The 14,350-nt window shown below is 38.1% G+C and overlaps 1 protein-coding gene across 8 annotated transcripts in view; it reads right to left on the bottom strand.

The window, feature by feature from the left end:
- Nucleotides 1–928: 928 nt before the first annotated feature.
- FGD4 (FYVE, RhoGEF and PH domain containing 4) overlaps nucleotides 929–14,350 on the bottom strand; it is a 104,807-nt gene continuing 91,385 nt past the window's right edge. For all 8 annotated transcript variants that reach the window (XM_030237809.2, XM_050985321.1, XM_050985334.1 and 5 more), the window contains exons 12-17: nucleotides 13,013–13,043; nucleotides 12,745–12,840; nucleotides 12,233–12,358; nucleotides 8,997–9,137; nucleotides 7,694–7,834; nucleotides 929–7,522 (exon numbers count right to left, since the gene is read on the bottom strand). In XM_030237809.2, coding sequence (XP_030093669.1) covers nucleotides 7,265–7,522; nucleotides 7,694–7,834; nucleotides 8,997–9,137; nucleotides 12,233–12,358; nucleotides 12,745–12,840; nucleotides 13,013–13,043 — 793 coding nt within the window. In that variant the 3' untranslated portion in view covers nucleotides 929–7,264. The remainder of the gene's footprint in view (nucleotides 7,523–7,693; nucleotides 7,835–8,996; nucleotides 9,138–12,232; nucleotides 12,359–12,744; nucleotides 12,841–13,012; nucleotides 13,044–14,350) is intronic.

Consider the following 14,350-nt stretch of genomic DNA (forward strand, 5'->3'; position numbering starts at 1 on the left):
TTTGAGTTTTATAATTGTGTTCTCTTATTAAAGTACATTTTTGGGGTAAATGCTATTATTTTTGTCTCCATGCAGAATGCATGGCATTGTGCTTAATGGGGAAAATGAGGTTTGGACCAGAGTACAGCACAAAAAAATCAGAAAAATCAGTAAGTTAGATAAACAGAAAGGGAAGCATTAGTTTCTGTGGTTAATCAGTGTTTATTTCAAATACTGATTTGTTTATGGTGATGGAAAGAGAAGATGTAGAAATGAAACAAAAATTCTTGTATGCAATTCTTTCCAATCAGGAACTACCAAGTACTAAGGTAACTTTTCCTCTGTTTTGTGTTTCTGTGTTTTCTGCAACACTGTGCCCACCTGCAGGAGAATACCAAGAATAAATCAAATACAATCAAAACAGGTTTAATGTGTGCAGATGATGGAAATCAGAGGCAACTGCAACCAGTTTTGGACTGTTAAAGGGCACATCCAGCTAATTACTTGATCATTTTTTTGCTTTGCAGCACCACTTTAGTTCAGTGCATGAGATCATGCTGATAATTTAGTATTGAAGAGTACTGAGAAAGATTTGGGGCTCTGCTGAACAATTTCCTTTATTTTGGCACTTTTCTGTGGAGATGGTGGTACAGATATCCGAAAGCACTCATATAACATCTGCTCAGATGCCCATTACAGAAATCTGGACCAAACTGTGCAGATGTTGTTTTTCTTTCCAACCTTGGATATCATAGCATTAAATACACCCTTTATAAACTCAGAATACATCTTTCACCAATTTAGCAATACTTGTGAGTAACCAGCACTTCAGCAAATGAGATACCAGTGTTCCAAAACTGGTCCTCACCATCACACACAACAAGAAATACAGCTTAAAGATTTTATCAGCAAAATGGGCAGGTGGACAAAAAAAAGAGTCAACCAGCAATACTTATTTAATGATGCTTTTATTTTACAGGATACAAATTTCTGTTCTTTTTAAGTACTGAACATGAATTAAAGTGCTTAATTTTTACAATTCTCCACCCACCTTCGGATCAAATATACATATATTACAGAAAATATGTACAATATCTTCAACATTTTTACATTCATATATTTCTTAGCCATAAAAATGACGACTTACATTTGCACAACTTACAATGGCATTTGTATTTCACCTTTTTAATATTATTCACTTTATTGCAAAACCAAAACAAATTTACAATTCTTCCAATTATTATTTTTTTTAGAAAGTCTTTTTGCAATTAAAATCAGAAATGCTTCCATAATGAAGGGAAATGAACATGTATAACCTGTAATTCTGATGTCACACATTACAGCTGATACAGCTCACACTAAAATTACTATATTGATCTGCCTTAACAGCTGCAGAATAGGAAAAACAATGATAGAAAAAAAATAGTATTTCTATTGCAAACTGTTCTCTACATGCAACAAATTTGGCTTAAAAATACCAGGGCACATAGATGCAAAATTGCTTTGATATAGTTCCCTCTTTTCTGAATGTTTCCACCATAAATACTTAATGAATCCACCACAATGAACTATAAACAGAAGTAGGCTGGTGTTATGCAGTGGCTGGAAACATGTTTTATTCAAAGAAATCTGCTTGAGGATTTTGAGAAAAAAACACATTCTACATTCACTTGTGTTAGGAAGAGGAAGGGGTGAAACAAAATGCCAGAGTTCATTCTGGGAAGAAATTTAATCACAAGGTTTCAAAGGAAGCTGATTGAAATGCCTCACTGGAATTAGCATGTTTGTGAGGGCTTCTCTGTTTGTTTTTATAGGCTGAAATGGTAAACACGCCACAATAGCAGATCTACCTCCATCTTTTTCTGGAAAGCATATTCAACACAATCATTATACATTCTATTTTGAATGCAGCACAGTGTAATTTTTTTGATTGTAAAATACTGCTTGAAAACAAGTCATCTGAATAATAGTCTCAAATACATAAATACACATATATACATATACACACATACATATGCATATGTGTATATACACACACATATGTAATCATTAAATTAATGTTATCATCTGTTAAAGGAAAAGGATTTAGGAAACAATCTGACTAGCAGATTAAAACTCCTATCTGAGGAACTTACTACAGTCCCATGAGTCAGAACCAGCTGGATAAATTCCTCACACCAACAGGGCCACAGACTAGAGCAAAAAGCATTAACCCCATGTATTTCATTTCAGATTTCAAATAACAGCACACCACAGAGACTAAGAATGATGCCCATTTCACCAGTGGATTTACCTTAAGGGTAGTCAGTTCTGCCATAAAATTCCTTCTCTCCACTCATTTATTTTGGATATATAGTGGTTTACATTCACCCCTACATTCATTACCTCCATCTGAAGCTCACCTGAGCTCTGTGAGTCCAGATGAGACCGGGTGTCTCAGCAGCTCCCTAACTGGTGGAAGTTTCATCTTCCACAAGTGTCCTTATGTAAAGTAAGGCAGATTCTATGTGAATTTCAATCACTGAAGGTATAATAGCTCCAGCAGGCCCATGCTAGTTTATACCAGCTATATGGAGAAAGAGCTTTTGTTATTGCTTAGGATTATTTCTACATGGAATGTTTATTTCTTTCCAGAAAGTCTTTCCTTCAGTAGAAGAAACAACTACCCTCTCTTAATTTTATTTACTCTTTCCTTGAAATGAAAAGCTGATGATTTTTTATACTAGCTATGTGGTGAGGAACCCAAACAACCTGTCAAGTGTTTCCACATCTTTCCCACTTGTTTTAATATACGTATTCTTTTTCCTTCTGACTCCACTTGGAAGTCTGTGGAGCATACTTCTATAATCTCACCCAAATTTTACTTGGGTGGTAGTGTATTTACTCTATATTTAATCAGTGCCTTGCCTTCATCCATAACTTAAAAATATGAGCAATAAAAATCTTCTTTTCTATGAAAAAGAGTTAGAATCTTTGAGGAAATTTATAAAGCACTTTGAGATGGTTTTGCATAAAAAGGTGCTACTATATATACATGCAAATAAAGTGGTTTAATATTCGGTTCCAAACAGAAGAGAATGTTTTGTACTCTCAATATCTATTTTGCACATGAAAGTTAAATACACTTAGAAATAAGCAGAACTACTTGGCATAAAGGGATTTGAGAATACTACATAATACAGGTTTTATAGCAGCTCTTCAACCAAGCAGGAGTACCTGATACCAAAAAAGAATTTTTAGAGGGTCTGGAAGAATGGTGCAGACATGCAGATATCGTGATACACTATTTTCTCATGGTAGGGGGAAAAATAAGTAATTTCAAAAAATATATTGCTATGATTCAAAAATATGAATGATAAATTTAAGTCTTGTTCTGGTTGAACACAGATAAAACCAGCAAAATAACTTTTGATCTGCTTTAAAATGCACAGAAGAGTGATCACTTTTAAAGTGAGAAACAAGCATTACTTGAACACAAGAGTCACAAAACTTAAATAATTCAGCAGAGCCATTCACATGCATTCATGTATTATGAATGAATGCTTAGTTACAGTTTATTCCTTATACACAGAGCTTTATGCTCCCAAATGTAATGCCTTTTTCTTTTTCTTGAAGAATTTAAGAATTTATTTCAAATGGGAACAGCTTCTACCTTGTTAGAATGATGGTTTTAATTTCACTGCTTTCGTCATAATTCTTAAGCCACAGCAGCTACAACTTTGTATTTGCTCCTCTGCAGTCATAATTTACAATTTCAAGCAAAAGTTTGGGATGCTGTTAGGAGGATTTGTCTGTGGAGAATGAAGACAGCAGGGTGGTTAACCTTAGAATTTCACCATTTTCTGATGTCCTTTAATATTGGTAATACATACTTTTCCTCCAAAATACACACAGAAACATGTATTTGAGTGCCAAGGCATTCTGACTCAGAAGAGAACAATTCTAACCAATTGATTATGAGAACATGAAATGGGTTTCACTAGGGTAAATAAAATATCCTCTGCTGTATAAAATTTAATGGCTGAGAGCAAACGTGAGGCTAACACCCAAACAAACTACTCCCATTTCAAACTGCTTGTGCCCAAATGCTGGGCTTCATCTGGGAGATGCTGCCATTCAAGTACTTCAACTGCTCAGTGCCACTATAACAATAAGGCAGCACAGCAACTGCTACTCCTAATCACTTCACTGGAATGGGGCTTCCTGCCTGGCTTAGAATGAGTTTAGCAGGAGGAAACAGAATGTACCACACAGCACCAAGCTGGGTAGGATGCTGACCTGCTGGAGGGCAGGAAGGCTCTGCAGTGAGATCCAGGCAGGCTGGATCAATGGGACAAGCCAGCTCCAAGAGGTTCAACAAGGCCCAGAGCCAGGTCCTGCATCTGGGTCACAGCAGCCCCTGCAGCACTAAAGGCTTGGGGAAGAAAGGCTGGAAAGCTGCCTGGTGGAAAAGGACCTGGGAGTGCTGGTTTGAGAGCAGCTGAACAAGAGCCAGCAGTGTGCCCATGTGGGCAAGAAGGCCAAGGGTGTCCTGGCCTGTACCACCAACAGCGTGGCCAGCAGGACCAGGGCAGTGGTTGTTCCCTGTACTTGGCACGGGCAAGGCTGTGCCTGAAATGCTATGTCCAGTTGTGGGACATGAAAGAGAGGATAAGAAAGACATGGAAGTGCTGCAGTGGGCCCAGAGAAAGGCAACAGAGCTGGTGAAGGGTCTGGAGCACAAATCCTGTGGGAGCTGGTTGAGTGGCACTTAGGGACATGGTTTAGTGGTGGACTTGGCAGTCCTGGCAATTGTTGGCTCAGTGATCTTAAAGGGCTTTTCCAACCAAATTGACTCTACAGTCATATCATCATATTTTCACCGTAGCTCAGTCCTTCCTATCTGAGAACTCCTTTAAAGCAACTTCTTCCTTTACACTCCACACCTTGACCATGGGAAACTGTTTTCATACACTGGGATGTGGGAAGACAACTCTCCATGTCCCACAATTGCACTTGAGGCACTTGTCGAAGATACCCACTCTTGGGAGATGGCCATGAAGGAAAGATAGCCACCAAGATTTCTGCTTGCTTACCTGAATGTTCCCCCATCCCTTGCCAAGTTATATGTAAGATTACATACATTAGCTAGGGAGATCTTATACTACCTTGGCAAAAATCTGATGGTATTCACCAACATGAATCAAACCAGACTTGAGCTGCCCATTGCTAAAGGTAAACACAGCTGCCAGTAGAAGTAACTTAAAATCTCAAAAAGAATTACAGAAGAGCTTGCACATCAGAAAAAAGCAATACTAGGGTTATATCCAGAACAATCTGGACCCAGGGAGCACCCAAGGAAGAGAATTCAGAATGGACATGCACTAAGTCAGCTGGAGAGTTAGTACCACACCGCGTCCTGATCATTATTAACACTGGTGTAAAGCTGTGGAATCTAAAGGATATGGTAGATCCTGGATCTGTGCAGGTGAGAGCAAAATCCATCCCACTAACATTAACTCACATGAGATTCTTATGAAGGAATGATGACACTGCATGCTCATGTGTGCTTGACACCACAGATATGAATCCCTTGCTAAATGCAAAAGGAGTTGGTTTTTTTTTCCCTATAATGTTGTAGAAAGAGTAAAGCAGGAGTAGGAGTTCAGTGGATAGTTTGCTTGGCAAACTCATTATAAAACCCCATCAATTTAAATCTGTCATGTTACTAACAAAATTGAACCTGAGCTCTTCAGCTTGACATGATTTAAAATACAGATTGCAGATTTATTGAGAAGTAAGACTTCTGAATATTCACATGACAAGCTGATTGTAGAAGTTACGTGTTTTCCTTCCTTAATGGGCTTCAAAAAGGAAAGACAGTAATAATTTTAATTGATAGTCAATCACTACCTCTGAGTTTGCCATATTTCACTCAAGGACATTACAGTAAAAATTTTATGGAAGTCATTTGTCTCTATGTATAAAAACTCTAACAGGAATGGAAGTTCATAAGGAACTTAACAAGGAACTTAAAGCCAGAGAGTCCTTATACCCAGGAACAAAAAACAAATAATGTTAGTTCATAAAATTTCAGATTTGCAAGCTCAGACTTCATACTGACGTTTTATAAATGAGGCTCCACTTTAAAACAAGAATCCTTGAAGATTGTTGCCATAAATAAGCATTAAAATACCTAATCTTCTACAAAAATTAAAAAACTTGAGTTCAAATTGTTCTTTTGCTCCAATAACCGTTATAGCAAAAATACACATTCCCAGAAGATTACTAGAATATGTTGCTTTTCTCAAACCACATACTGCATTGAGCAACAAACTACTGCACTCTTAGAAGCTAACAGTGATAGGACACAGAAGAAAAGAGACTACTTGTTTAAACACAACTGGAACTCATTTGTCCATTGCATGCCACTTACATTACTGCTAATTTTTTGATGCATAAAAATATCAAGATCATTAAGTGTCAGCTATTAAAACAAATCACTGAACAGTATTTTTCAATTTAGGACTGTGTTTAATTTCAAATAGAAAACATGCTTTTTTAAAAAATAAATTATTCACTAATAAGAACCCAGTATCATGAAATCAAAGCAATAATCAAGTATTGTACATTTTTAATACTGTACATATATTATATATAGTTTTCTCATATTTTAGGTATTTATTTCTACACTGAAAATCATTAGATTATTTCCTTGATAAATTGAAACCTTAAAAGCCAATATACCTGTGAAAGCAATTTGCATTACTTGAATTAAAAAGATACAAGTGAATACAACATATGTACAGAACTGTGGAAATCAATCTATAAACTACATACATTGAACCAAACTGTCCCTGCATATTTAAGTACAGATCTATTTTGGCAATGTGGAGGTATATCTTTTATCCTGTTGCAAGTCCTAACATGTAAGTAGGAAGCTTCAAATATTTGCATTCTTAATGGTAGCAAATGTTAACTGAAGAGCAACTGGATTTAAAAAAAAATGCATTACAACGAACAAGTAGTACAGTAAAGTTAGTAAGTATTTTTAATAGCATTCACATTTTTTTAAAAAGTCTCTGAAATGGACCTGTACATCACTTTTATTGACAGAACATAAATATAAGAAAAAGATCCCTAAAAAGACCAGATTTTTTCCCAAACATAAAGTGCCAAGATGTGTATGGTAGTAAGAAGTTTCTTTTTTTCTTTTTTTTTCCTTGATTGAGCAAAGAAAGGTTAACACAAAGGTTAACCACAAATTCAACTAAAATTTTTTAAAAATGCCATGTGTTCCTGTGCTTCAGCATTCAGACTTTTTAGAAGATTCAGGCTGCTCTTCTAAATTCACTTGCAGTTCATTTTGACATTCTGGTGTCTCACCTTTGACAGCTAAATGGATAACTTTCAGCCACTTCTGTTTCAGTTCCTCATTGTCTGCAGCAAAGCTGTGCACAGACTTGGACTGGGTCAGTTTGAAGCTGTGGGGGAGGTCAGCACTTTTTGGAGTGTCATCCACTGTGTAGCCCAGAAGAGGAATGGTAGCCAGAGCTTTCACATCCTAAGAAGAAAAAGTTCTTTATTAAAAACAGACAACTAATCTACCCTTTACTTCTCATTTGCTGTACAGTTTGGTGAAAAAACTTCCTCCATTTCCAAGCTATTTGCTTCTCTTCCTCAAATACCAGTGCCACTAATTATCTAAAATCCTTCCCATTTTCCCTGTACATACCTGTGGAGCACCATACATGTAGAGCACAAGAGCCTCCTGTTTGGGTATGACACACCATGCCTTCTGCCAGGGCTTGGACTTCTCCATGTACTGAAGAAAGCTACATATGACACTGTTTCCAGAGACTTCTGCAGATTCAATCTAGAAGACAGTAGAAAGCATAAAAAGGAAACTAAACCTTCCTTCAATAAAGACTAAAAACAAAATGAACAGAAAAGCAGGAAATATATTGCCATTCACATCAGCTCTTGGATAGTATCTGCAAAAAGGCTTCAGGAAATACCCAAGAAAGATCATGAAGGACTGGATTTATGGACAATATATATATATATATATACATTAAATATCAATCACATTAAACAGCAATCACAACACACATTCCCTCAGCATGTGTAACCCGTTCCTTTTTCCATTAGTAACTTTGGATTATAGACTCCTACATCACTCCAATTTTCATTTTGCCACCACAGCCAGCCTTTCTCTGTATCTGAGCATCTACAACAATGTCTGATTTCCAAAACAGCACCATGTTAGGCACCAAAGTGCCACTAACTATCCCACATGACAACTTATCTACTCTGGCAGTCAAAATATTACGACACAATCAACTTCAAACACATTTTTAAGAATAACATAAGCATTCAAGCACTAACCCTAGAGAAAAGATTAGATTAATTGCTTAAAATCTGTAGACAGAGTAAAATGCTATTCAAATTAAATAGTGAACTTGAGATGATAAGAAAGAACACAAAATGATTATGTGTTAAAATTTCCACTGACCTTGGCTTTTCAGATGCTGAAAGCCAAGGACAACCTGACAACTTAAAGGCCCATTTCATACACTGATCAAAACAGTATCTTACTACTCAGATTCTGAAGGAAGAGCAAAATTCTCCCCCATTCTCCTCATTTCCACCCCCAGTTCTTTCAGTCTGGGTATATATTTTTAAAAACCAACTGGTGGCAATGGGGTTTGGTGCAATGATAGCTTAAGTGCAGCAGAAGAAAACTGAAAATTTATAAGGGAAGGTTATATTTTGTCACAGGAGCTGATGTAACTGAGAGAAGCAAACATGTTCTAAGGTTTATAATTCCCTTAAAAAAATGTAAAGTTGCAAGAAACAAAGCAATTTTGCAAAGGTGAGTATTGGAAACCAAAATCTATGGAATGATATGAAATTGATCCGTATACTTTTTATTTCTCAAAGAGAAAATAAACTCTGCAAGAATGCTACCAATTTTCACCTACTGATGAACCAAAAGGATTGCAGCTACACATATACAGTATTTTGGAATGACATACCTCCAAGATGCCTTTCCTCTTCTTTTCTTCACTGTCTGTACAACCAATTATAACATGATAGCAATCCTTACAGACTTTGTTCAATTTGTTGCCATCATATTCGAGATGTGCTTTGTAATCAGAACATTTCCAGCAAACCACCTTAGAGAAAAAAAACCATATAAAATGTAAGTATTTATAGAAGTTTATCAAAATATAAATAAAAATTGATATTAAACTATTTTGTAGTAAATTTTTAATTATACAGAACAAGAAATACGTCTTTATAATATGTCAATAATAACTTATTTAAAATTAATGATTTCCCAAATTTGTGCCACTACTTCTTAACAAGAAGTGTTTCTTCCTATTTACCTGGTGGAAATTTTGTACTTTGCATAAAATCACACTCAGCTTTTAATCATATCTGTAGTTTCCAGTTAGGTATAGAATCAGAATATAGCCCAAGCCATGCTGGCAGTTTCTTTATATGCCAGTCTGAAAAGGTACATTCACCACCTGGTTTTGTATGTGACCAGAATGAGGTTATGAGATGAAATAAACCTACAATTGAGACAACCTTTTAATGATAAAGGTCTGATAAAAATGGCTACTTTTATAACTTGCCAAGAAATATTAGCTGTTTTAAATATATATATATACCCATATATATAAAATTTACAATTTTATAATCCAATAATAAATACATAGAATAAATAAGTTAATATCCACTGATTTTTCTTTTCAGTATATATGTAAGTGAAATACAAGAGAGATATCAAGGTTGTTTCATTAGAAGTGTTTTTCCATAGAATTTTTCTCTCATGTGAATAAAAGATGCCCTGAATGAAAAACATGCCTTTTTCAAGAAAAAAAGGTAGATAAATGGACTTGAACCATTAACACATCTGAACAAAACCTTACCGTGGACCAAGGCTTTGCAGTGCTAATCTAGATCACCACCTTCATCTTATAGCCCTAGACAACCCTAGTCAAGTATTCCAAATTAGTCACTTCTGGAAAGCCATCATTGCTAGCCCAAATTAACTCCCATGAAAAAAGTATTTTGAAATTAAAGCACAAGGAGATGTGCTAGAACTATAATAGAGGGAAGTAGTTAGGAGTATAAACAAAAAGGGAAACAAAAAGGGAAGGTGTGCTTTTAACATGAACAGAATTTTAAGACAAAAAGATCTGGGGGAAAACCCTCTATGACAACTATAAAACCAATAATTTAGAGCTTCTGAAAAAGTCTCTAGTGTCCTGCAAAGCACAAAAGCAATGTTACTAATGCAGCAAACCCTCATACCACTTAAAAACATTAGAAAGGACTCAGACAAGACACCCTGTAGCACAAATATTAATCCTGAGCTTGTACTACCATCTGGTGGAGACAGGCAGAGCTGCTAGGTGGCAAGAGAAGAAAGCACAGTCTGTTTGCTGTTCTTGTGTTACCTTCTGAAGGCTCACAAGTCATACTGCCATTGCCTGATGGTTGCTTTCAAGCTGGATATGTTACTGTAGCATCCCACATGGAAAGCAGCAGCAATACTCTCTCCCCACCCTCACATTCCCTCCCTCCCTGATGCTTTGCACATGTTCACACTTACACACTGAACCCAGCTGGGAGCAGCTCCAAGTTAACCTAAGGAAAAACTGCAGGGTTTTATGGTCTTTTGGTGGAGCCAGCCAGTGCTGCCTGAAATAATGCTGGGTTATGCCATCTTAATATGGTCTTGAGATTATTCATGTTAGTAGAGGTCTCTCAAAACTAACAACGTACTGAAATAATGCTGGGTTATGCCATATTAATATGGTCTTGAAACTCTTTGTATTAGTGGAGTTCTCTCAAAATTATCAATATACTGTGTGCAGGGCCTTGGGACATTATACACAAGTGTACGTGCTTCTAATGACTAGAGCAGGCAGAGGGTCCTTGGTGGTGTGCAGAGCTGCTTCTTTCAGCTACAAGTGCAGCAGCAGACTCCACAGCACTGGCACAGGCTGCCCAGGGAAGCAGTGGATGGATGCCCTATCTCTGGAGGGGCTCAAGGCCAGGCTGGATGTGACTCTCAGCAGCCTGGTCTGCTGGAAGGCATCCCTGCCCACAGCAGTGGGGTTGGGACTTGTCACGGTGATATTTTATGAAAAATCCCTTTGCCGGGATTTCTTCTCCTGGCAAGATGAGAAGCCTCAGCTTCTCCCTGTTTTGCTCCTTTGAAATGTGATTTGGAGAACTGTTCATCCAGCATGTGAATTGTTTTGACTTAATGGCCAAACCCAGTCCAGCTGTGTTTGGACTCTGGTCAGTCAGGAGTTTTTATTATTCATTCTGGTCTAGCCTTCTGATGTCTCCTTTCTCTTTCTTTAGTATAATTTTAGTATATCATTTTCATATCATATCCTATCATAATACAATAAATCAGCCTTCTGAGCACTTGGAGTCAATTCTCATCTCTCACCTTGTCCTGGGAACCCCCACAACACCGCAACAATTGGTGACCACAGGGACTGGGTGATGTTTAAAGTCCCTTCCTGTTGTAGTGTGTTTTCTTTATTTGGCATGTTCACTGTTTGATTTGTGGTTTTGCAACCCCTCTGTATTGTCATCCCCCTGTTATTTTGTTTGTTACCTAGCTACTCCCTGCCAAGTTTTAAACCCTGCCCTTCCCAGTCGGTAACCCTTCCTGTCCCTACCCCTTTTCCCCAGAACCTTCCTTACTCCTCCTTCCATTAAATGTCAATCCCTCCCTGAACCTGCCCTTCCGTCTAAAAACTTCCCTGTCAGCTTTGTATCCTTTGAAACCCCATTAGTGTACTTAAGCTGTTCTCCTCCCTTGAAATCCTTCACTGGTTTACACACTGTATTCCCTGCCTTGTGCTCCACTCCCAGCTCTCCCGATCAGCTAAAGATTGTACCCTCCCCTGAGACCTCATTTATAAGCTATTGTCTGCCCTCAGTTCAGAGTCCTGGACTTGGGGAGTTTTACCATAAAGTTACCCCAGTTCCACCCCAGGCCCGTGCTGCAGCCTTTTCTTTCTGCTCTGAACCTCCACTGGTAGCTGGGATGATTCTGCAGCGCTCCAAAGGGGGAATCTGTCGCGCCCGTTATCACCCAGCCGGGACTCGCGACACCTTCCAACCCCAGGTGTTCTAAGATTCTGTGGTGACAATAAGGAGCCACGAGAAGCCTGGCAGGTGCCTGGAGTCCCTGGCAGGCCGGCTGAGCAGCTGCAGCAGGGGGGTTTGCACTCACGTGTCCGCACGCTCGGCAGTGGTGCCTCCTCCTCGTCAGCGCGTTGAAGGGCTCCTTGCATTTCATGCACATGGTGACCTCGTTGTCCCGGATCCACCTCGGCGCTCTCTTCCCAAGCTCAGCATTCTAAAGGAGGGCCAGGAGGAGGAGAAAAGAATTTTAAAAGCCAGTAAAAAGCTAGTACTTGAAATAGGGAAAAGACCTTTGGAAAGGAAATTACAAAACATAGCTCAAGATGCTTTTTGAAATCTATAAAAGAAATAACAAAGAACCCAGTCAAAAATCATGATGCATCACTGAAAGGGTGCTTGGTTATGAGTTTCAAGAAAGGAAGAGGCTTGTTTACAAGATTTGGCATTTTGAAGAAAAACAATTACCAACAAGATGACTGCTTTGTGATTACTCTGCTTTAACAAAGATGAGCTGAAAACAAAGTTTCTGCCAAACTTTCTCCACCTATTGAAGGACACAATGGGTGTTAAGAAGGTTACAAAGGAATAAGAGCAGCTTACAGAGACTTCAACAGGCATGTCTTCATATTCTTTAGCAATAGCATTTCTGAAAGTTTCATTCCTCTGCTGAAAAGCTTCAATAGTACTCTGAAGTGCCTATGGAAACAGCAGAGAAATTCCTCAGACATGGTAAAATTTAAACCAGACTCTGCATTATGACCAGTTATTGATCAGCAGAGAGAAGGCAGAGACAGAAAACACGAATATTACTTTTCTGATTGCTTCAGTGACAAAATGTTTAGAAAATAAAGAATGTAGATGAATTTACCTTAATCCATTCTTCTTTATCCTGTTCAGAACTAAAAGAAATATTTGACACATTAGTTTGAGAATAGTTTAGGAGACATTATCCCACTATCAACAAGTTCTTGCAAATTCAAGTAACTCTTCAGTAATTCTCAAGAATTTAAACAATACTAATTGTTAACTGTCCAACTTAAAAAAACAGTAAACTAATGCAATAAATTTTCTCCTACAGGTAATGTAGAAAAGCTAACAATAAACTTACTTTGCTGTATCAATTTTCTTCCATTGAAAACATGCTTCAAAAATGGTATAGCAAGCTGTCATGCTTCACCATTGAAATAGGTGTATGGCATAACAATTTACAAAATATTTAGCAAGATATCAGACAGTAATTTAGAGCAGATATGACTGATGGCTAAAAATCTGTCCCAGAAATCTTGCACATCTTAGTGGAAAGGGTTTTTTTGTGTCATTTTTTGAAGTATATATTTAATTTGAAATTGAATGACAGTGTAGGTAAATACCTATATGCTGTTATCTTTTCACATTCTCTGCTGTAAATCTCATTAAATATTACAGGTTTTCCAGAAAGGCTTGCAAGTTCAATGGCTAGCAAGCTGTGGTTTGCCCCCAAATACATGGTGCCAACACAGAACTATACCCACCATGGACATTTCCTGCTTATTTAATCCTTGCCTCTCTGCAATGAAACCCTGACTGCTAAGAATAGGATTTTTAAGCAGGCCCAAAAGGAGGGAAGGAGCACCTAACTTTATTTGAGTCTGGACAGGGGCAATTTAGCCTAGGCAATGCAGAAAGGTGAGGGGAAGGTAACTCAGCAAAAGGAGGATACAAGGACTAATAAATTGGAGAGCAGAAAAAGTGCCAGTCAGAAGAGTGCACCTGGAGGGAAAGGACTCAAGAACTAAGAGGAGAGCTCACCTTCCAGGAGGAGGCTAATATTTGGGACTGGAAGAAAACACGTAGATGGGAAATGGGCCTGAGGAACAGAGGAAAGCAGATGCTCAACTGCTGCTGCAGAAAACTCTGTTCTCTGGAGATAAACCCACTGGGAGGGAGAGCTGTTTGTTGGAGCTGCTCTGAGGTGAACAGACTCGTTGGTACCAAGGCAGCTCAGATCCCAGAGGCACCAGTGATTAACACACCCAGTGTCCTAAAACACCTCAGTCAGACAGGATGCCTTGGCACTGCTCTCAAATTCCCAGCCAGCCATTCACAGCTATCCTGGGCATTTCTGCAAGGTTAGCCAATGTGCTATGCATCCTAGACGCATCTTCTGCTCACAGAGATTCTTGGACTGACAATTCGTGATTTTTTGGCAGCCTAGGCTATTTTCAAA

This window comes from Serinus canaria, chromosome 1A, assembly GCF_022539315.1.
Source record: "Serinus canaria isolate serCan28SL12 chromosome 1A, serCan2020, whole genome shotgun sequence".
Lineage (NCBI taxonomy): Eukaryota > Metazoa > Chordata > Aves > Passeriformes > Fringillidae > Serinus > Serinus canaria.